The sequence below is a fragment of the Heterocephalus glaber genome, unplaced genomic scaffold (genome assembly GCF_053883595.1).
Source record: "Heterocephalus glaber isolate CG9 unplaced genomic scaffold, H.glaber_assembly_v1.0 deba00001744, whole genome shotgun sequence".
Lineage (NCBI taxonomy): Eukaryota > Metazoa > Chordata > Mammalia > Rodentia > Bathyergidae > Heterocephalus > Heterocephalus glaber.
In genome coordinates, this window is record NW_028258450.1 from 1,363,611 (window position 1) to 1,385,288 (window position 21,678).

The 21,678-nt window shown below is 52.1% G+C and overlaps 1 protein-coding gene across 1 annotated transcript; it reads right to left on the reverse strand.

Annotated features, from left to right (window-relative positions):
- Positions 1-5,934: 5,934 nt before the first annotated feature.
- Cadm4 (cell adhesion molecule 4) lies at positions 5,935-20,068 on the reverse strand. The gene is made up of 9 exons (XM_004873103.3): positions 19,956-20,068; positions 10,085-10,231; positions 9,668-9,820; positions 9,314-9,448; positions 8,843-9,007; positions 8,653-8,743; positions 8,186-8,358; positions 7,062-7,190; positions 5,935-6,388 (listed from the first exon to the last, which is right to left on the reverse strand). The coding sequence occupies exons 1-9, from the start codon at positions 20,017-20,019 to the stop codon at positions 6,279-6,281; spliced, it is 1,167 nt and encodes a 388-aa protein (XP_004873160.1). The 5' UTR covers positions 20,020-20,068; the 3' UTR covers positions 5,935-6,278.
- Between the last annotated feature and the right edge of the window lie 1,610 nt (positions 20,069-21,678).

The following is a 21,678-nucleotide window of genomic DNA, read 5'->3' on the forward strand; positions in this document are numbered from 1 at the left end:
ACTTCTGGCTGACATTGTTGTACTCCCTGATGGAAAACAGCAGTGAAGGGGCTGTCAAGACCTGAGTTGGGCACTAGGAATACAATAGCAGAAAATACAAGAGGTCTTCAAGGCCCACAGGTCGAGTGCAGTGCTGGGGACTTAAGAGAAAAAGGATGGAGCATGAACAGAGCTGGCATCACTGGCAGGGGAACTTCCTAAAGACACTTGGATCTGGGCTTTTAAGGACAGAGTGAATTCAAATTGGCAGAGAAGAGTTCTGATGATACACTTACATGTAGGGCCTCATCTAATGTGGGAATTCTACCTTATGCCTGGGTAAGATTGCCAGATTCATCAAATAAAAACAGGACTCGCAGTTAAATTTTAAGTTTAGATAAACAAGAAATAATATATGTAAACTGGGTGTAGTGGTGCATTCCTGTCATCCCAGCACTCGAGGCTCACCGAGTTGGAGGCCAGCCTGGGCTACACGAGTTCAAGGCCAGCCTGAATTACATAGCAAGGCCGGTCTCAAAAAAAAAAGTTAAAAATAAATAATATATGTAAGTTTCATGCAACATTCGGGATTTACTTTTCTAAAAGATTTTTATTTACCTGACATTCACATTTAACTAAGCATTTTGTATTCTATCTGGTAACTATACACCCGGGGCAATCATAACTTCCTATAAGGTCACCTGGAGACAATGCTCACCCACCCACCCTACGTCTTCACACAAGGATTCTTCAGACACCAGGTGGAGGCATCCTTTAGTACATAAATCCGACCCCTACAACACCTGTGGTGGCCAGAACGGTTCCTATGATCTTAGAGGAACATAAATGCAGCTCTCTCGCTATCATAAAACAAATAAATAGCAACCAACTCCCAAGATGGCCCGTGTGACAGCAAGCACTGTTCTCACAATGCCGGGACAAATAGACCAGGACAAAACCCTATACAAGACAATAAGGACCAGTTCCCATAATGCCTTTCGGCGATTCTTTCCAGGATGCCCCGAGCCTATAACGACCATCTTCCTAAACGCCCTGCACACAGAAGCGCCCCAAGCTTCCAGGTGTGTGACAAAAGGGGCCAGGCCCCCAAAGGAACTAGGTTAATCCTTCCCAGAATGCATATATAACGTCTGGCAGGCCGACTCCCATAATGTCGTAAGGCAGTACTGGGTTTTCCCAGTATGCCCCTAAAAGTGTATGGAGCCGCGTAGGGGAGAGAAGAGCCAGAGTTCTGCCCTCTACAGGGTGAGGGCGGCCGCCACTCCCATCATGCAGCGGAGCCGTAGCGCCCGCTTCCCAGAATGCCCCGCGCACCCCGACCCGGGACACTCACCGGCTCTGGCGGCCCCAGCTTGGGCTCGGCGGTGGCGGCTGCACGCCCGGGCTCTGCGCCTGCGTTGCGAGTAGGATAGGAGGGAGAGCAAGGGGTATGAGGAGCCGAGGGCGCTTGCGCGGCCCGACCGACCGTTCCTGTCGTTCTGAGGAAAAAGGGGCTATCGAGGCGGGTTGTCAGCGGAACCCATGGAGGTGCTGCCGCGCTTTGCCCGTTGCAGCCCGGGTTTACTTGGTACAGTCCGCAGCCTGAAGGATGGAGAAGCTGCGGAGCTCGCGCGTGCGCGCGCGCGCAACAGCAACGAGCCTCATAAAAATGAGATGCTCTGGGGGTGGAGGGCGAAGAGTCTCGGCCAGGATCTTGGACTGAAGGGCTGCTTATTTGCATAATCCTAGCGCGGGACAATGGAAGGCCTCCCGCACTGAAGGGAGTGATTTGCATATTCCCGAGGCCAAACTCCCGAGCGCAGTGATTAGCATATGGGGGGGGTTGCTTGAACACGGCGCATGCGTGCAGGCACTGCAGACTAGTGCAAAGTAGGCTTAGGGAATCACTTTGCATCCAAGACAGTTCCCGAAGACCAGGACCCCTAGCAATCCTCACACCCCTCCAAGCAGGGTAAGTTTATTGATCTCCTATGTGTCAGGCTGTATGCTGGCAAGCACTAGTCTTTCTGCAGTAATGTGGCACCCCAGGCAAAGGAAGAAGATCCACAGCTGATTAGATTACTACCTAGAAGGGTCAGACCTGGAATACACAGAGAGCATAGGAAGCTGTGGGTGCCAGAAGAAGCGCCTACCCCAACCTGAGAAGTGATTTGTAAACCAAGTAAGAACTGGAGTCAACTAGAATGGACTCTTTCTGGCAAAGGGAACATGAAGGACAAATGCCCAGAGGCAAAAGAAATGCAAGCTCTGATTGAGGAAGTGAAAGCAATTTAGTGTGCCAGGCACACAACTGAAAGAACAAAGGAAAGGCTCCTATAGGTAATTTTAAAAAGATCAGGCTTTATGGTAAATATAGAAAGCTATTCATATTTCAGTCTTCCAGGAAGAACTGACTTTGTCAAGTGGCAACTCAAAACTCTTCAGTGGAGTCCTGTTATACCTTTTTTAAAAATCCAAACTCCTCATGGCCTCAGGGGCTATCACGAGTTCTGGCCTTGCTTCCCTTTCTGACCTGTCCCACCCTCCTTTGTATCCACTCATGTCTAGCTCCACCCCAAACACCCCAGTCTCTTTGCCTTTGATCTTGGTCTCCCCTTTGCCTGAAAAGGTTTTTCCTCTGATCTTTGAATAACTGCTCTTGTGCTCAGGATTCCTTGCTCGGAACGGATGTCAACCTGAGAGGCTTTCCCTGCTTATAAGAGCACCCCTGGATTTGAGTGGGGTTAGAAGGTTGGCCATAAGGGGCTTTGTAGCCCTTTGTGTATGCTTTAAGTTCTCCATAATAAGTTATATAGTACCCCACAGCCCCTTCCTCTCCGTTTATCCTTTTTCTTTTCCTTTACTTTAGCTTTCTGAAACAGTCTTGCTATGTAGTCCCAGCTGGCATTGAACATGTCTTCTGGCTCACCCTCCTGAGTGCTGGGATTACAGGAGTGCACCACCACGCCCGGCCTGCATTTTATTTTAAGTCCTTATTACAATCCGAAATTAAGTCTCTTTGTTTCCTTGTTAATAGTCTGTTTTCCTCATGAAAACTCCAAGAGGGTTAAACAGAGCTGCCTTTTCACTTTGAGTTTCCAGTGCCTTCAGCAGGATCAAATTTCAGATTAGTGCCAAACTGTAACAACCAACATCTGCCTGTTTTGTTCACTGTGGACTCTAGAATGTTGACAGCAAATGGCACATTGTAAGAGGCGCCCCCCCCCCCCCCCCCCCGCCTCCTCTCTGAACTACATTCTCAGCCCTTTTGTTTTTTTGGTACCGGGGATTGAACTCGGGACCTTGTGCTTGCAAGGCAGGCGCCAAAATCTCAGCCCTTTTTTAAAAAATTTGAAGGCCAGGCTTAGTGATGCACGCCTGTGATCTCAGCTGAGGCAGGAGGATCACCACAAGGTCGAGGCCAGTCTGGGCTACATAGTGAGTTAGTTCAAGGCCAGTCTGAACTACATAATGAGACCATCTCAAAAACAAAACAAAATAATAAAATTTTGAGAGTTTCTTACTAATCACTAAGTGGGCTGGAACGTTCTATCCTCCTGCCTCAGCCTATGAGTGCTGGGATTACAGTCCTGTGCCATTACATCCACCACACCCAGCTGTGTTTCTTTTCTTTTTTGATTGTTTTTTTGGTCTTTTTTGTACTGGGGATTGAACTCAGGACCTTGCGCTTGCTAGGCAGGCACAGTGCCACTGAGCTAAATCCTGGCCCATCCAGCTATTGTTTTGTCTTTAAGTGATAATGGTCTCATTATATTGTCCAGGCTAACCCTGAACTCTTGAGGTCAAGTAATCCTCCTGCCTTAGCCTCAGAGTAGCAGGGACTATAAGTGTGCACCTGGGCTTAGAAGATGTTATTATTGAATCTAAAATTTTTTCAAAAATTGGATTGATACTGTAGATTTAAAACTCTAGATGAATGAATGAGGTGTCTGAGGTGCAAAACCAAAGGGTTTTGACCTAATCTAGAAGCGATAGGAAGCTAGGGAAAGGTTTTGAGCAGGGCAAGGACAGGGTGGGACATAAATAACTAAAAGTTTCTCTGGGAAAAGGAAAGGAAAGGACCCTAGGGTAAGGATAGTAGGGAGGATATGATCAAAGTATTGTAGGTGACTGGGCCCTCAAAGTCAGTCCAGAAGGTTAAGAACACATCACAACTGTGGCTGGAGGCTATTCGTTGAAGGCTCAGCTTCCAGACAAAGAGAAATGACTACACCCACATACTTCCCCTAGGGATGAAAGCAGTCATTGATATGCTAAATAGGCACTAATCACCTTGGGTGGAGAACCAAAACCTCCCTACCCCATTCCTTCCCAGAAAGTCCTTGTTCGTTACTCTTATTTGACTGCTTCCCCATTTGATCCTCCTTTAATCAAAATTACCTAAGCGACTACACTTGCAATTTTTTTTTTTTTTGGTACCGGGGAGCGAACTTGGGTCCTCGCACCTGCGCAGCAGGTGGCGAAACCACTGAGCTAAATCCCCGGCCCCAACACTTGTAATCTTATTGGTTGACCATAGTTTTGTCCCATCTCATACCCACCTTGTGATTTCCCATTGGATTAATATTACCTAAGTGACCATAATTATAATCTTATTAGTTGACTAGTTTTGTCCTGCCTCACCTTAGGGCTTTGTTCTATAAAATTCCTGAGAAGTAGGGTCCACAAGCAATCCACTTTCTGGTTGGTTCCCCTTGTCGGTCTTAGACAGGAGCTGTTTTTCTCTCAATAAATTCTTCCTACTTTTTTTTTTTTTTTGGTACCGGAGATCAAACTCAAGACCTTGCACTTGCAAGGCAGGTGCAGTACCACTGAGCTAAATTCCTGGCCCAATTCTTCCTACTCTTAACCTTTATTGTTCCTATAATTCATTACTTGATTTTGGAGAACACGGACTCAGACACGTCAGCCATCTATCAGGTTGGGAGTTATAATATTTCCCTTAGGTGATTTGCAGGGCCAATAGATCATATGCCCTGTATCAAAAAGACTATATATACATGAGTGGGAATGTCACAGTGAAACCCATTAATCTGTACAATTAATATGCATTAATTATAATAAAAAGAATATGCACCATGTTAAAAAAAAAAGTAAAAAAGAAAGTTGCCCTGGAGACTTTGGGGTAGGGGGAAAGGTGGGCCATGGGGTAGCTCAGTAGCTACCCAAAAAAGACTCAGTGACAAATTGGCTGAAGAACTGGCCAAGTTGCTTGGAAGGGTACAGGTGTCCTTGGTGCATTCAGGACCGGTCCTAACCTACACGGTCCACCAGCAGCCATGAGATCCGCCCCCTTTAGTTCCCCTCCCGTGGTGCAGCTCTGGGCAGAGGTACAGACACACAACCACCCCAAACACTTGTTCTCTCCTCGGTTTAATGGTGGTTAGTGGGATTGCCAAACCCCCTCCCCATCCCCTCCCCACCCCGTACAAAAGTGTGTGTTTTTTTTAAACAAGAAAAAAAGGGGCAAAAGCCAGGAGTGGGGGGAGGGGGTGCAATCTGATATTTTCATACAGATTTTTGATATTTTTAATATATTATATATAAAACCATAAAGACTGCGCATCCCCCCCATACTCCTTTTCCCCTCCCCGGGGGGCCTGGAGGAGAGATGGGGAAGGCCCCCCCAGGAGTGGGTAGACAGACAAATAGGGGTGGGACAGACATGAAGGAGGAGGTGGAGGAGGGGAGCCCAGGAACCTGGGGAAGAGGGATGGGAGATCAGGGTTGGGGCTTCTCCCTCACTGCCCCCCTCAAAGTCATGACACAAAGACACAGAATCCCTATTTCCATGCCCTCCCCCCACCCTTCCCCCCACCGTGCAAACATGGCTTTGCAAAGAGGTGCCCAGAGCTCTGTGGAACTCTTACAATGGCTGGCATGGGGTCTGGGACCCCCAAAGAAATCTGTGTTCCCCTTCCCCACCCACCCACCCTTCCCAGAATCTGACCCCCTCCCCACAAGACCTGGTTTTGTAGCCTAGGGGGCCCTGGCCTTCCCCCAGTTATTGTCCCCAAACTCAATCCCTACTGCCCTAGCTGGACTTGGGGGTTCTGGACCTTGAGGCCCTGTCCCCCAGTGGACCCAGACCTCTGGGCCCTCAGTTCTGGCCCTGGCAGAGATCCAGGCATCCAACACCCCCATCCCTGCCCAAGTGTCTGAGGTGTTAGTGGTGGGGGGAGAAGCCCACCATCCCAGACTCTGGTAATGTCTGCTGGCTCCTTGCAGCTGGCAGTGGGGGGGACCCCAGCCCAGGCCCAGGCCTGGGGTGGGTAGGGTCAGATGAAGAATTCTTCTTTCCTCTTGTGTCCATCACTACCATTAAGGAAGGCTTCTCTTGCTTCTCCCTGTTCATCCAAGCCACTGGCCTCGTGGGTCAGATAGGAGCCTGAGGGGTGACAGATGCCAGGGACATGGATGTGGAGGCAGGAGTTGGACAGAAATACATGGAAAGAGGGAGACAAGACAAGACATATCAGAAGAAGGAAGAGGGAGAAACAAGACACAAAGTCAGGAAGACAGGTTCGGGGAGAAAAACAGTTAAACAGGTAGAGGTAGAGGCAGGGAAAGAGGTAAAAGCAGAATTAGGAAGACTCCAAAAATTTACGGACAGGTCCATCCTTATCCTTTTTCTAGGTTGGTTTGTACACAGGCTGTTCCCATCCTCGACATCTGTCCTGCTTCCTCCCCCCTCCTCCATCCCTCAGAGGGCAGAAACAGCACATCCCTTTCTTTTTGACCATTTTTCTTGGTGGTATCCCCTTGCTCCACTCCCAAAGACTCCATCAATTAGGAAGATAAGCCTTTTAATTCAGTTTTATTCAAATCCCTGACCTTAATTAGGTTTAGAAGGCTCACCCCTTTCAGAACCCTAGGCCAAAAGCTCTGGCTTCTTCGGAATCCAGGCCCTAGGTCCGAATTTCCAATCCACGGTCTAGACTGGGACCTTTTATTTTCCTCACCGTGTCCTCCCTCCTTCAAACCGCGCTCTAGGCCCCGCCCCAGTCGAGTCCTATAACCAATCATATCCATCGCTGAGTTCAGGCCCCGCCCCTACTTACCCTTCTGTCGTACAGAGCACCAGACCATGCCCACTAGCACACATATAATCAGAAACACCAGTAGTGCCAGGATGCCGCCCACAATGGCGTAGGGAACTGACGTCTGAGCCTCTACCACCGCACCGGGGTCTGCCAGAGGGAGAAGGCGCAGAACGAGGTCATCAGAGGGCGGTCCCAGTCCAGGCCCACCGTTGCCACATTTTTAGGCCATTCTGTACAGCGCATCTCACCTCACCCTTTCATGTACCGTGTTCCTCAGAATTACTGCCACCGTGTAGTTCCTTATCATGGCTCCCTCTTTCCAGACCCTCGCTCTCTCAAGGAATACTTGGTTTGCAAACTCCCTGGTCCCATCCCCAAAGCCTGCCTTGCTTCCTTCCCCTTCCACCTCCCAGAGGACAGAAACAGGACATCTCTTTTCTTTTGATTCAGTTTTTTCCCCCTCCACCGTAGAAAAAAACAAAAAGATCAAGAAACAGGTCCAAGTCCCTTTCCACCTTGTCTAAAACGCTCCAGGCATTTCATGGTTTAGCCCAACCACTTCCAAAAGTCCTGTCCCACCCTAAGGAGACCCAACAACTTAACACTTACCTATGTGTGGAGGTCCATTCCAATCCTTTTACTTATTTAGCTGTTTTTATTTTTTGCAGCAGTAGGAAGTGAACCCAGGGCCTCGGATCTGTTAGGCAAGTGCTCTACTCTGAGCTATATTATCAGCCCTTTTACATTTTTAAATTTTGAGACAGGGTCTCGCTAAAATGCTCAGGCAGACCGGTCTCAAAATTTCAATCATCTTGCCTCAGCCTTCCGAGTAGCTGGAATTACTGGTGTGCACCACTGCACCAAGCTATATTTAGCTGGTACAATTTTCACAACCTTATGAGGTGGGGACTGGTGTTTATTTCCACTTTACCGATGTGGAAACTAAGGTGCAGATTAAGTTACCTGCAATAGGACGTGGTAGAGCCAAATTTGAACCCAGACGGCCAGACTGGCCCTAGAATTGTAATAACTCTTGGCTGTTTACCCACAGAATCAGTGTTTTTTGCCCAAGCCTCGCCCCTAAATGCCCAGCGCCCCGCCCCAACCCTGGCCCCGCCCTCAGGCCTGCAGCAGCCCCTCACCATAGACCACGAGCACGTAGAGCGCCCTCGCGTGACCATGCTTGTTCGATGCCTCACAGGTGTAGGTGCCGTTATCCGCTGATACCAGGCCGGGCAGCGTGAGCGTCTCCCCCACTGCCTCGGCCCTCTCTGGCAAAGATTCATTCCCGCGGTTCCAGCGGATCTGGTTTGGCCTGGGCGGGGGGTTAAGTATAGCCAGGGTTAGGAACGCAGGTGCTTGCACCCATCTGACTTCTCAGGAATCTGGACGTGCGGCTCTCCGCACGAACCTCCAAAGAGGCTCTCTACTGGCCCTCTCCTTCCTGGAAAACCATCATTCCCGGCCCCGCTCCCATCTGTCACCAGAGTCTCGGGAATCCAAGCCCTCCCAATCCCTTCCGCTCTGAGAATCCAAGAATTGAGGTTCCAGAGCTCCTTCCTCAAATCCAGGAGTGCAGGGTCCCAGCAGTCCGGGCCACAGAGCTCACCTGGGGTTCCCCGTGACAGCGCATGTCAGCACCAGCGTGTCACCCTCCCTCACTACAGCTTGGGAGGCATGGATCCGGGCCGTGGGGGAGTCTGCGCAGAGGGAAGAAGGCCGATCACGAGGGGCTAGGGAGCCTCTCCGGGCGCACTGCTGGAGGGGGACCCCTGGGACCCTGCCCGCTGGGCACTTACACTGCACATCCAGCACATACTGCGTCTGCTTGCTGTGTCCGGAGGGCAGAGCCTGGTTCTGTGCCTCGCAGATAACGATACCACCATCGTCCTTGCGGTCCACGCGGAACCGCACTGTGCTCGCCACGCTCCAGACCTTGCCATTTTCCTGGCCGCTGCTCACTCCTGCCACGCCGGGCAGGGACACTGTCAACCTGGGATTCCGGCCCCGCCCATCCCGCCAACCAAACTCTAAGCAGACGTTTTCCCCCCGAGCCCCGCCCCCAAGGATAGGCCCCGCCTCTTCTCAGCCAAACCACGCCCCTACCCGAACCAAACTCCAGCGCCCTTTCCAAAGCTCCTCCCTCTTTCAATTCATCCATTCATTCTCTAGCGGCACATCAATAGTCCCCTCTGGCCCCGCCCACACATATAAATTGGCCTCCTGCCCAAGCCCCGCCTCCCCTCAAGCCCCGCCCATCGAGCCGGTACCTTTCAGCTCCTTGCGGTCCCTGTACCATCGCAGGACAGCTGCGGGACGCGACCGCGGAACTAAGCAGCTGAGCTCCACCTCGCCGCCCTCCACCGCCTGCTCGCGGACCTCCACCACAGGATTCTCCGGGGCCACTGCCGCGGGGCAAGAGGGGCAGTGGGTCAAGAGCGGCCCCGAGGTGAGCCCAAAGCAACCAGGATGCGGGGATGCTAGGGACCAAAGGTTACCAGGGCCCCAAGTGTCAGGGATCAAATGCAGAAACCAGAGGTCAAGAAGGCCGACCCTGTTTACAGGAAGTTAAAGCGCGAGAAGCTGGGAAAAAAGGGCGTGGGCTGAGGAGCAGAGGCTGTCACCTAGTACAGTGAGCGTGGCAATCTGGTGGTGGGTGTCCTCCGTGTACAGCTGGCAGAAGTAGCCCCCCTCGTCCTCCAGGCGGGCATCTGAGAGCCGGATCCGCACCCGGCGCGGGGAGAATTCCTCAAGCTGAAAGCGCTCATCCTTCAAGGCTAGAGAAGGGGAAGGTGTCAACTTGGGGAGCTCTGGCCTCACGACGCCCACCCTCCCTCCAGGAGTCCAGAACCTCACCCTCTGCCTCTTTCCTCCAACTATTCTGAGTCTGAGATGTCCAAACTATTTACATCATGGGGACCCAGAATCATTCGGGCCCTCCTCTTTACAGGATGAGCAGTTCTGGCCCCTAGTGCTTTCCTTCCCCCAGATCATCAATTTGCCCCCTTTCAGGACACAGGAGTCCAGTCCCCAGCACTCACCACGGGTGCCATTGAAGAACAGGGTCTGCCTTGCTGGGTTCTGGATGACAACGATGGATCCATCGTACTGGTGTAGACGGCAGGTGATCTCAGCCACCCCACCCTCAGCCACTGTCACATTCTCTGTCTGCACTTCCTGTCCCACCCCTGGACCAACAGAGAGATGGGGAAATTCACTGAGGGCTGCAATTCAAATCTTTTCTTTCTCCCTCTGTTCCTGTCCCAACCCACCCTCCAGTCCTGCTCCTCTCCCTCTCATTCAGTTCATTCAACCCTACGTCTCCTGTGGTTAGACTCCCGGCCTGGAGGAAATCTGCTCCCTAGCAGCTAAGGTCCACTGGTCTATGTCATCACAGAACAGCACAGGGCACCCTAGGAGCCAGAAGCAGCCAGGTGCCTGACTGTCCTCCACAACCTGCCTGTTCAGGACTGTGACACGGCCAAGAAACATATGTTTTTTTCTGTTTGTTTGTGTCTTCAATCTGCCCCCTCTCCGTACTGGGGATTGAACTCAGGGCCTTCACACTGAAGTACACCCCCAATCTCTTTTTATTTATTTTTGTGAGATAGGGTCTCACTAAGTCACTAAGTAGCCCAGTCTGTGTTCCAACTTGGAATCCTCTTACCTCAGCCTCCCAGTGTGTTGGGATTACAGGCGTGTGCCACCATGCCAGGCTCAGAAATACACTTTAGTTAAGCCATTAGGACTTCAGCACTGTTTATAGCTGTTAACCTATCCTCATTAATCCATCAGGGGAACATGCTGGGGGGCTAGGAAGGGAGGATTGGCTGGGTGTGGCTCAGTGGTAGACCACTTCCCTAGCACGTGTGAGACCCTGGGTTCTGTCCCAGAACTGAAAGGAAAAGAAAAGAAGAGAGAGAGGAGAGCAGAGGAGAAAAGAAAAGAAGAGAGGGAGTGTTTCTGGCACTGTCAGAGGAAACAGCCTACAAAAAAGCTGAAAGCCAAGACTAATCAGCAGCAGCAACAGCGGTGGCAGCACTGTCATCATCACTGTCATCTCCAAAATAACAATAACCACCATTGCCACCACTTATTAGGCACCTGCTGTGCTAAGGCCCTATGCTAAGGGGAATCACCTATGTCGTTTCCCTGTAGTCTCCACAGTGTCTGTATGAAGTAGGTGCCACCCTCAATCTCCATGTTTTTTACCCCCCACCCCTTTTGAGTACAAGGGGTTGAGCCCAGGGCCTTGGACATGCCAGGCAAGTGCTCTATCACTGAGCTACATGTCCAGCCCTTTTAAGTGTTTTTTGTTTTGAGTCAAGACCTCACAAAATTCCCAAGCTGACCTTGAACTTCCAGTTCTCTTGCCTTTGTTATTGTTTGTCAAGACAGGGTCTCACTATGCAGTTCAGGCTGGGCTTGAACTCACTATGTAGCTCAGGCTGTCCTTGACTCCTGAGTGTTAAGTGCTGGGATTACAGATGTGTGTGACACCATGCCCTGCTTATTTTTTATTTTAACTTTACTTATTTGTTTATTTATTGGTGCTGGGGATTGAACCCAGGGCCTCACATCCCAATTCCTTTTTTTTTTTTTTTTTTTTTTGGTTCTTTGACTTTTGAGACAGGGTCTCGCTATGCAGCTCAGGATGACCTTTTACTCACTATGTAGCCAGGCTGGCCTCAAACTTGCAGTGCTGCTCCTGCCTCAGCCTCCTGAGTGCTAGAATTTCAAGCGTACACCACCATGCCTGGCTCCCAATTCCCATTTTAGAGGTGAGGAAATTGGCCCAAAGAAGTGAAATCTCTTGCCCTGGGTCACAGCAGAGGATGGCAGAGCCAGGATCTGCAACCAGGTCTCTCTGATTCTGTACCCACACCTAGCTATCTTCTCTGGGTGAAGTGTCCAGCACTGGCAAGGAAGGGATTGTGGGACAGGCTTATGATAGTCCTTGAATGACAAACTAAGCCTTTTGTCCTAAATGGGAATGGAAGTGTGGAAGCAGGGGAAAGATCAGATCTGGTTGTCTTTAAATTCTGGATAACTAACTACTATATCTTTTACATTCTGTCTTAGGGTTTCATTCATACATTTGAGTACAGTGGTATCTCAGTTCACGAACTAAATGAATTGTGGAACAAATTCTGTGACCAAAATTGTGGAAAGAACTCAGTTCGTGAACTGAGGCACCACTGTACTTTCTGAGCACTAGTAGGCTTCAAGGCCCAGGTACTCGGAAATGAGTCAGAATAGGTCCCTCCCTGGAACGCCTTTAAGGTTATGGGGAAGCAGACACAAATCAATGTAATATCCCATCAAAACTGTTATTTTCCCTGTTAAGAGGCTGGGTAAACTAATTTGGGGGTCAAAAGGTAGAAAGATTAATTCTGTGGGATAGAGGCAGAGAGTACTGGCTTCTTATCCTGACATCCATTCTTTCTGTTCTCCTCAGTAAAAATATCCAACTTGTATTTTACAGTTGCCCTAAGTCCAGCAGAAAGAGCTCTTCAGTGTCCCTTGCAACTAGAGTCTGCCTTGTAATAAAGTTTAGTTAGACTAAATATAAGCAAAGTGTGTATTTTGTATACACTGTAAATTTGGGAATCTGCATACACTTGAGTATCACTAGCTACAACTTGGCCATATAGTCAGGCCACCTCTATCAGCAAATAAGACAGAAAAAGCAAGCAAGGGCTGGGGAGTTAGCTCAGTTGTTTCGCCGCCTGCTGTGTAAACACAAGGACCCAAGTTCGATCCCCAGTACAAAAAAAAAAGAAAAGAAAAGAAAAAGCAAGCAAGGAAAGGATTGGGAATGTCTGTCGTGTCGTTCAGCCAGCAATGCCTGCACATAACGTCTTCGCTGCCCCTAATGCACAATATAAAGATAATAAGTCTACTTTCTATGATTATGGTAGAAATCACATGAGGTAATCCATAGAAAATTCCTGATTGGCCGGGGATTTAGCTCAGTGGTTTCGCCGCCTGCTGCGCAAGCACAAGGACCCGAGTTCGATCCCCGGTACCAAAAAGAAAATTCCTGATGTGTAATGGGTCCTTCAAATTTATGAGTTTCCTTCTTTCACTTTCTATGTCCTGAGATGTTGTGGTACATCAGTCCTTGAGTCAGGCTGAAAAACTTAATTTTAGATTTCTTCATTTCGTGCAATAGTGAAACTTCTAATGGGAGAACACAGAAACTTTTGTCTTTTCCACCAAAGCTGGAATGCATAAATACAGCTCCCTTGTATTTTGGAAGAACAAATACTTTTTCTGCCTTTTTTCTATCTTGTGCTGGCTGGAATTAGGATGTAATGCATGGAATTCCGGTAGCTACCTTGGGCTATGAGGACAAGGCCGGCAGGAATGTGTATGAGTTCCAATGAACATGCGGAGCTGCTGTAACAGCTCTGGGCTCCTGCTTCTGGGCTTTTATGTTTGAGGATAACACTTTTATGCCACTACTTGACATTTATTATTCCACCTCCTGGAATGTCAAGCTTAACACCGCCAATCCCTGCCCCAGATATTTTTCTCCTCAAGTTTCTAGCATCTCAATAAATGTAACAACCATCCACCCAGTTGTTCAGCCCCAAACTAGAAAGCATCCAGGTTCTCTCTTAGCCTCACCCAGAAATCTATTCCCTCAGCAACGTCTTTCTGTTTCACCTCTAAAACACATCTCAGACCTTTCACTTCTGCCTGCCTCTCCCACCTTCAGCCTCCCTCCCTGTGGGCAGGCCTCCTTGTGGGTACTGCTTCCATGCCTGCCTCTTCCACACAGCAGTCAGACAGACTATTCAAAAAGCTAACTGAGATCAAGTCACCCTTCTGCTTAAAATCCTCTGAGGGGGCTGCGGATTTGCTCAGTAGTAGAGTGCTTGCCTAGCATCCACCCAGCCCCAGTTTTCCTCCCCAACATTGCAAAAAAATAAAGAAAATCAGCCGGGGAGGTGTGGTGTTGCCTGGCTCTTGGGAGGCTGAGTCAGGAGGATCTCAAGTTGGAGGCCAGCTTGGGCTACATAGTGAGACCCTGTCTCAAAAACACAAACAACAACAAAAACACCTCCAAAGGGCTTCCTGTTACCCTTAGAATAAAATTGAAACTCCTTGCCTGAGTCTTCAAGGTGCTACGTGGCTGTCCCTTCCCTGAACTCAGCTCTGACCACTCTCCTACTACTAACTGCACTCCTGGCTCATTGGTCTTCATGTCCCTCAAACATGCCAGAGCTTGCTTCTACCTCAGGGCCTTTGCACTTGCTTTTCCCGCTGCCTGGGACATTCTCCCCTGCCCCTCCATCATCCCAGGGCTGCCTTCTGTTCTCATCTAGGTCTCTGAGCATAGCAATACCTCCTCTGCTTTCTCACGCCTTGTCCCTTTACTTCTGAATGCTTTCTGCTTCTTCCCCAGTGATTTCTGTCCTGTACAGAAATGTCACTGATCAGAAATGATCTGAGTAAGCTGCTTACTTGCACACCCCAGAATATACACTCCCTGAGAGCAGGGTCATAAGCCTGGGACTTACTGCTGCAACCCTGGTGCCTAGAAGGGCACCGGATGAATGTCTGGGGCACTTGCTGGATGGGCTGTGTGCCAGACAGGCTCTCTTTAGCCTCACAGCAACTTGGGGCATCATTATTCTCATCTTCATCATCATCATCTCATTCTTGGGTTGATCCCAGAGCCACCACTTGCCATCTGTGTGGCCTCGAGCAAGTGTGCTCACCATTCTGAACCCAGTCACCCCGTCTGTGAAGTGAGTGCCCTCCGGTGCTGGCCTCTCTGCAGGCCCTGGTTGTCACACCCTCTGGGAACAAGGCCACGCACGGGGAGCCGGCCTGCGTGTTCTGGCACTTTGAAAAACATCTCGAAGCCTACCCATGGGTCCTGGGCCTCAGGGCTAGCCTACTGCTAGCCCCCCATTTCACAGATGTGGAGAATGAGGCTCAGGGAGGTCCCCGAGACAAAACTCACTATCTCCTGGGAGGCATCAGGACCTCTGGATCTGTCCCCCAAGTTTATCCACTGCTCTTGGCTTCAGGGTGCACATGGGGTGAGGGTGGGGGGTTTTGTCCTCTTCTCTCCCCCTCCTGAGGAGTCAGTAACCAACAGTGTCTGTGCCTGGAATATTAATGTCTCAGGAGCTTTTGTTTCGGGGCTGGGGGGTGGTGGGGGCGGAACTTTCTGGTCAGAGAGGGGCTGAGCTTTTGGGGCTGGGGCACTGGCCCTTTAAACTCTGTTGACAGCCAGGAGTCGTCATGGGGATGGTGCCTGGAAGAAGGGACAGGGGAGGGTTTAGGGGAGAGTGGCCGGGCAGGTGATGTGTAGAGACTCAGGAATCCAGCAACAGCCTCCCCTCCCGGGGCAAAGGAGGCTAGGCGTCCAGCCCCTCCCATATCAGGGTCCAGGAGTCTGTCCCCTCTTCCTCCCAGAGAGCCAGGGATCCTGCCCCTGACCACCTCCTCTCAGATCCAGGAGTGTGAGCTCTCAGCACCCTCCTCCCTCAGACCCCACAGTCTGAGCGGGCAGCCTTCTTCCCCCTCAGATCCAGGAGCCAGGGGTCCACAGCACACAGCTGGTGGATGTTTCCATGGGGACCAGGCAGGGTGGGGGAGCACTTCCTGGGTCCTGAGTCAGCGAATACCCAAGGGAGTCTCAAGGTCACGGTTCCAGGAAGGTCAAAGCCACCCCCGCTGAATCCACTCCCCAAGGGGCTCCTGGCATCATGCCTCCCTCCTCCTTCCTCCCCTAGGGAGGTGGTACATCCCTGCATCCTGACCGAAACCCCCCCCATCAATGGCGGAGTCTGAACATCCTCGCACAAAGCATCAATTCTTTCCCATCTCAGCCTTGTGAAGGCGCCTGTATTCGCAGGACCTAGGCATCAGGGTCCCAGCCCCTCCTCCCTTGGAAACCTGGAGTGGGACCCCCCCAGCCCATTCCTCCCTCAGGACTCAGGAATCTGTACCCCTGTTCCTTTCTGCCTCAAGACCTAGGAGTAGGGACACTTAGTTCCCTCCTCTCTCCGACTCAGAAGTTCAGGCCCCAGCCCTTCTCCCTCAGACCCAGGGGTTCAGGACCCAGCTTCTTCACTCAAATCTGCAGTACAGGTCCCAGCCCTCATCTCTCAAACACAGGGATCCAGCCCTCCAGCCCTCAGACCCAGGGGTCCAGGCCCAGCCTCCTCCCTCAGAGACCCAGCCTCTCCTCTCAGAAACTTCTTTTTTTTTTTTTTTTTTTTGGTACCGGGGATCGAACTCGGGACCTTGTGCTTATAAAGCAGGTGTTGGCACCACTGAGCTAAATCCCCAGCCCAGAAACTCCTGATTGTATGTCCATAGCCCTCACCCCTCAGAGCCATAGCTCTGCCTTCCTCAGTTCTTTGTCTCCCTCCTCTCTGGGGTCCAAGACATCAGGTGGGGGCGTAGGGGTGAGTCAGCAGCCTCACACACAAAGTCTTCCCTGTGGCCCCCACGTTCCTGGGATATTTGGGACTCCCTGGATTCCAGGCCCCAGGCCCAGGCAGGGGGTGAGAAATCCTCCGGAGGTTCACCCCGGGTGTGGAGCTGGGGGACAGATTCCTGCTCCCAGAAGGGTACAAGCCTGCACTGAGCTCCCCTGTCTGATTCTCCACCCCCACTGCCCTCTATTCACCCCTTCCCAGAAGATCCAGCCTCTGCCCCTGCCCTGTGCCCACTGGGTGCACTGCAGAGGAGCCTGGGTGCCTGTTTCCTGCTGGCCCCAGGGTCTGCACAGGCTGACCCATGGGTGCTCCGGTCCTGGTGCCACAGGCCATTGGATGCTGGCGGGTGTTACTGTCTTCAGCCCACCCCCACCCCACCCCAGAGAGAGAAAGCTGCCTTTGTGTTCCCCAAGACCGAGACAAACCAGGCTCACACGACATTATCCCACCCCGGGGCCCCACCTCTACTGTATCTAAGGTCTCAGAATCCATGGTGGAACCTGACCCCAACCCCCAGGCTCTGGGGACTCAGGCCTGCATCCAAGCTCATGGGTGGGTGGGGGATCCATGAGAGAAATCTCACAAGTCCTGTTCCTTGGGGTGACTCACAATGAGGAGAGGGTCTCCCTGTTCTTAGAGTGGCTGGTAATAACTTTAGTGGGAAAAGTGAGTCATGCTGGAAGGAAACATGATTTGGGATGAACAAGCTCCCCCTCCACAAGTTCCCCAACTCTCAGCAGCCTCTCTATTCTTTCTTGGTATCTGTGTATCTGTTTTCTCTGCTCTTTTTTGTCTTTTCAGTTTCTGGCTTGTGGGTCTCCGTTTCTTCCTGTGTGCATCTCTGGACAGGCTACTTATCTCTCTCACTTCCTTTCCCCTGCCCACATCATCCTCTTCTGGTGTCCTCACCAGATGAAGGAGCCTGAGAGAGTGAATGCACTTTTGAAAGAGCACACATGAAGACTCCATCTCCCATCCCCACTCCTGCTAGCTGGGTAAGGCGAGAGAAAAAAGGAGTGACTAAGAGGGAAACATGGGAACCACTGATGCCTCCTACAATTTGGTGGTCAAGGCCGTTTAGAAGTATCCAGTGAAAAGGAAAGCAGGCAGGTTTCCTGGGAGACCATGTGCTACAGCTCCCTTCTCCCTGGTCTATAGAAGGAGGAAGTGAGGCTCAGAGATGGACAGATAGTGACATAAAATTATACCAGGGATGATGGGGTGAGGTTGGGACCTAATTCCTCAGCTCCAAGCTCAGAGCTCCTCCTATGATGCCAAGCTTGCTCCCCACTTGTAAAGCCCCACACTATGTAATTTAGAGGGATGTTTACAGAGAGGATTAGGGTGCCAGGAAGCAGCAACTTTAAAATCAAACCAGGGACAGGCTTAGAACTATTTCCCAGAAAGCACAGGAGAAAGGAATCCTGAACTGGGTAGGTAGTCAGCTGAGACCATATTCTGATTCAGGGAATCCAACATCCTGTGATTCTAAGCACCCAAGTTTCTATATGTCAGAATGGTCAAGGTCCAAGTCCAACTGCTCAAGATTTCAGAATTTTAAAGACATCAAGATCCTAGAATGCTAACACCAACTGGTTCCAGAACTTTAAGGGTGTCAAGGTTCTAAAGACTTCTGGATTCTAGAATCCTGAAGATGTCAACGTTCTAAGTACTTTCAGATTATTTGTTTACTGTTGTCATTGGTTCTAGGAGCCTGTGAATCTGGGTTTCAGCCTAAAATATAAAGACAAATAAAAATGGATGGAAATGTAGCTAGGTACCAAAGCTCTCATCTGGGAAACGGGTATGGCTATTGCAAAGAAAGGAGGAACTGATCAAAGTTAGAAAGAAGCCACAGAAGACTATAGAAGAAAAAAGGGCAGAGCATGGGAGGTCAGCTTTGCCCTCACCTGCCCTCTCCTCCTGGGTCCTGGGGTGAGGGAGACTGTCTCAAACCTTGGCATGGGGAAGGTGGAACCACAGGCAACTTGCTGGAAGCCCCTTCACATCTGAGCAGAATTCCCTTTCAGGTCACTGAGTTCAATATCCTCATTTTACAGAGAGGGAAACTGAAGACGGAAGCAACGGGGGTGCCTGTCATTGGCTGCTGTGGCAAATGTCAAGAGCCAGGACTGAAACCCAGGTCCCCAGCCCTGCGTCACCTGGTCACAACTCCCCTCCCAAATGCCTACGGAACATCCAGCCTTCCTGCTTTTTGCCCAGCCACCCCCCAATCATCTGTTCGGACCCAAAGTGGCAGGACTCATAGGGAGGGAGTGACCAGTAGGTTTGAGATACACACGGTATGAGAATGTGAGTGTCGGGGACATTTCCTGACCTTGTCCCTAGCCTCAGGGTCACCCAACCTTGGGGGTCTCCTGCTTCCCACAGCATGTGATAAGGGTGCGTGGACAGCTCCCCGGATGTCCTGGAGGAAGCTTCCTGGGAAGTCACGGCCTGGGTATGCAATGGGTGGGGAGGACTGAGGGAGGCTTCTGCTGAATCCACGTGTGTGCACACATGCCAAGGCTCTCATTCCCAGTTCCCCACACACAGGCGACCGATACTTCCCCTCAGGGCTCTTTTGCTTGCCCTGCTTGCCTCTATTCCTCTCTAGGGCCACAGAGGGACACAGGGATGGAAGGATGAAGGATGCAGATGGAGAGCTCAGGATGGAGGTCGTCTGGGTAGAGGAGGCAGCAAGACAGTGGGACAGAGGGAAGGAGGTAGATAGGTGACAGAGGGGCTTGAGATCCAGGTGACAGAATGAGAGGGGACAGAGAGACAAGGGGATTGGGTAGCTGAGGGACAGAGAAAAAGGGAAGAGAATCACGGTGACAGCAAGACAGGGACAGAGACAGGGAATGGGAACAGAGAAGCCAGAAATACAGGGGGACAGAGAGCATGAATAGAGAGGATGACAGCACAGGAGGGGGGCAGAGTGACCCAAGAAAAAGGGACCGAGACCAGGGGACAGATGTAGGGACAAAGGCAGGATGGAGAGAGGGGAACAGGGAGGCAAGGAGAAAGGGGGGTGGACGGAAGGAGGGACAGGACTTGGAGACTTAGGGACAGAGGACAAGGGTGGGGGGACGCGGGGAGAGGGATCTAGACAGCAGCGGACAGAGGGACGCCGGACCAGACAGAAGGACAGCGGGACCGGCCCGCAGAAGGGGGGCTGGTGTGTGGGGGTCTCGGGCCCTTTGTCCCCGCTGGGATCCGGGCCTGTGCGGGGGGGGGGGGGGGCTGCGGCACGGCGGCCGGGGCCAGCGCCCCCTCCCCCGCTCCCGGCGCCCGGCCCGCGCTGCGCTTTGTCCCGGGGAGGGGGCCCGGCCCGGGCCCGAGCGCATTGTTCGGCCTCTGCGGCCCCGCGGCGGCCGGGCTGTCATCGCGGCGCGCCCCCCGCCCCGGCCCGGCCGGCCACCAACCCCAGCCCCGGCCTTACCTGGCCCCGCCGCGGCCACCCACAGCAGCAGCAGCGGCCACTGGAAGCGCCGGGCCCGGGCCATGGTGCCACCGCCGCCGCCGCCGCTCGCTCCGGGCCCGGCACCTGCACCGCCCGCGCCGCGCGCCCCGCCCCCCGCGCCCCGCCCCCGCCCGCCCGGGGGCGGGGCTCCGAGGCCGGGGCGGGGCCGGCAGCGGGGGTGGGGGAGGAAAGGGGAGGGGAGGACAGGGGGAGGGGAGGGGAGAGGGAAAGGAAGAGAAGAGAGGGGAAGGGGTGGGCGTGAGCGTGACGCGAGGGGGCAGCAGGTGACGGGTGGTGAGGGCGAGAGGTTGTGGGTGGTGTCGCGTGAAGGTGCAAAGTTGGAGTGTGCGACAGTGGGCATATCGTGAGCGTGTCAGCGAGGGAGGCCGAGAGTGTGACGCAGGCGGTGTGGGGTGCGTGTGCGTGAGGACCGGCGAGTGTGTGAGGATGAGTGTGGGTTAGAAGGCGAGGTGACAGGTGATCTGTTGCCAGGTGAGGGTGGAGGTGGAGGGACCTGCCAGCCGGCTGGGGCTTCCGCCTGGAGTGGGAGGGCTTGGCCCCCTCCCTCCATCCTGTCCTGACCCAGGAACTCGTTCCTGCCCCAGTCCCCTGGGGTGAGGCCCCTGAAAGCCAAGCCAACCGACCGGAAGGAAGCCTGGGTGCTGGGTCCCAGGGAGGGGAGATTCCTGGGGACACCTCCCAAGCCCGGCGTCTTGTTCCACACCCTCTGCCTTCCTGCCTGCCCGGTCTCTTTGTGTCCGGGTTTTTCTGTGCATCTTTGCCCTTTCCATTTCTTGCCCCCTCTTTGAGGTTGTCTCACCCCTCCCTACTTCACCCTTCTAGCTCCTGGGAGTAGGTTTTTCCCCAAGTCCACTTCTTGGGAACCTGAAGATCTGGTTTAGAATTATCACCCTTAGGGCCCAGGAAGAGTGATGCACCAGGGAGACCTCAACCTCTCCGGTGCCCAAATGACAATCTGGGAAACCGAGGCACGGTTATGCCAATTCTGAAAATCCTTACTGTTTATCTCCATCACTATTGCTACGTCAAGCCCCACGAAGGGACTTAAGCTCCCAACACCTTTTCTGTCCAGTGCCCAGCTCCCAGAATCCCATCTGTCTTCCAGACCAAAGCTCCCACCAACTACTGTGTCTGCAGGACCATGGCTCCCAGAATTCCCTCTGTCTTCTGGACTGAAGCTCCCATCCAAACCCCTGTATCCCCAGGATCATGGCTCTGAGCAACTTTTTAAATTTTGTTTTGTTTTTGGTTTTGCTTTTTGTAGTTCAGGCTGGCCTTGGCCTTGAACTCACTATGTAGCCCAGGCTGCCCTCGAACTTGTGATGGTCCTCCTGCCTCAGCCTCCTGAGTGTTGGGATTACAGGTGTGCACCACCACTCTGAGCAGCTTCTTTCCTTTGCTGTTCTTAGCATACTAGCTGTTGTAGTGCACCTTCCAGGGCTCACATTCTGTGACTCAGGCCAGGTAAGAGAGAATTACTTGACCTGCATTTGGGATATCGGTTCAGAGCTGTATTAGTTCATTTTCTGTTGCCAGTAATACAATGTCACAGACTGTGTGAGTTGTAAAGAAAGAGGTTTATTTTGCCAAGGTCAGTGGGCCCCATCTGGTGATGGCCTTCTTGTTGGCAGAGTCCCCAGGTGGCACAGAACATCATGTGGCAAGAGACAGGGAACACACG

What these genes read in the sequence shown, in the direction of transcription:
- Cadm4 (XM_004873103.3), bottom strand. Translation starts at nt 20,019, where the DNA reads ATGGCCCGGGCCCGGCGCTTCCAGTGGCCGCTGCTGCTGCTGTGGGTG. An exon ending in TGCCACGCTCACTGTACTAG is followed by an intron (nt 9,449 to 9,667) that starts GTGACAGCCTCT and finishes GCCCCGCGGCAG; the next exon opens with TGGCCCCGGAGAATCCTGTG. An exon ending in GGACCGCAAGGAGCTGAAAG is followed by an intron (nt 9,008 to 9,313) that starts GTACCGGCTCGA and finishes CCGGCGTGGCAG; the next exon opens with GAGTGAGCAGCGGCCAGGAA.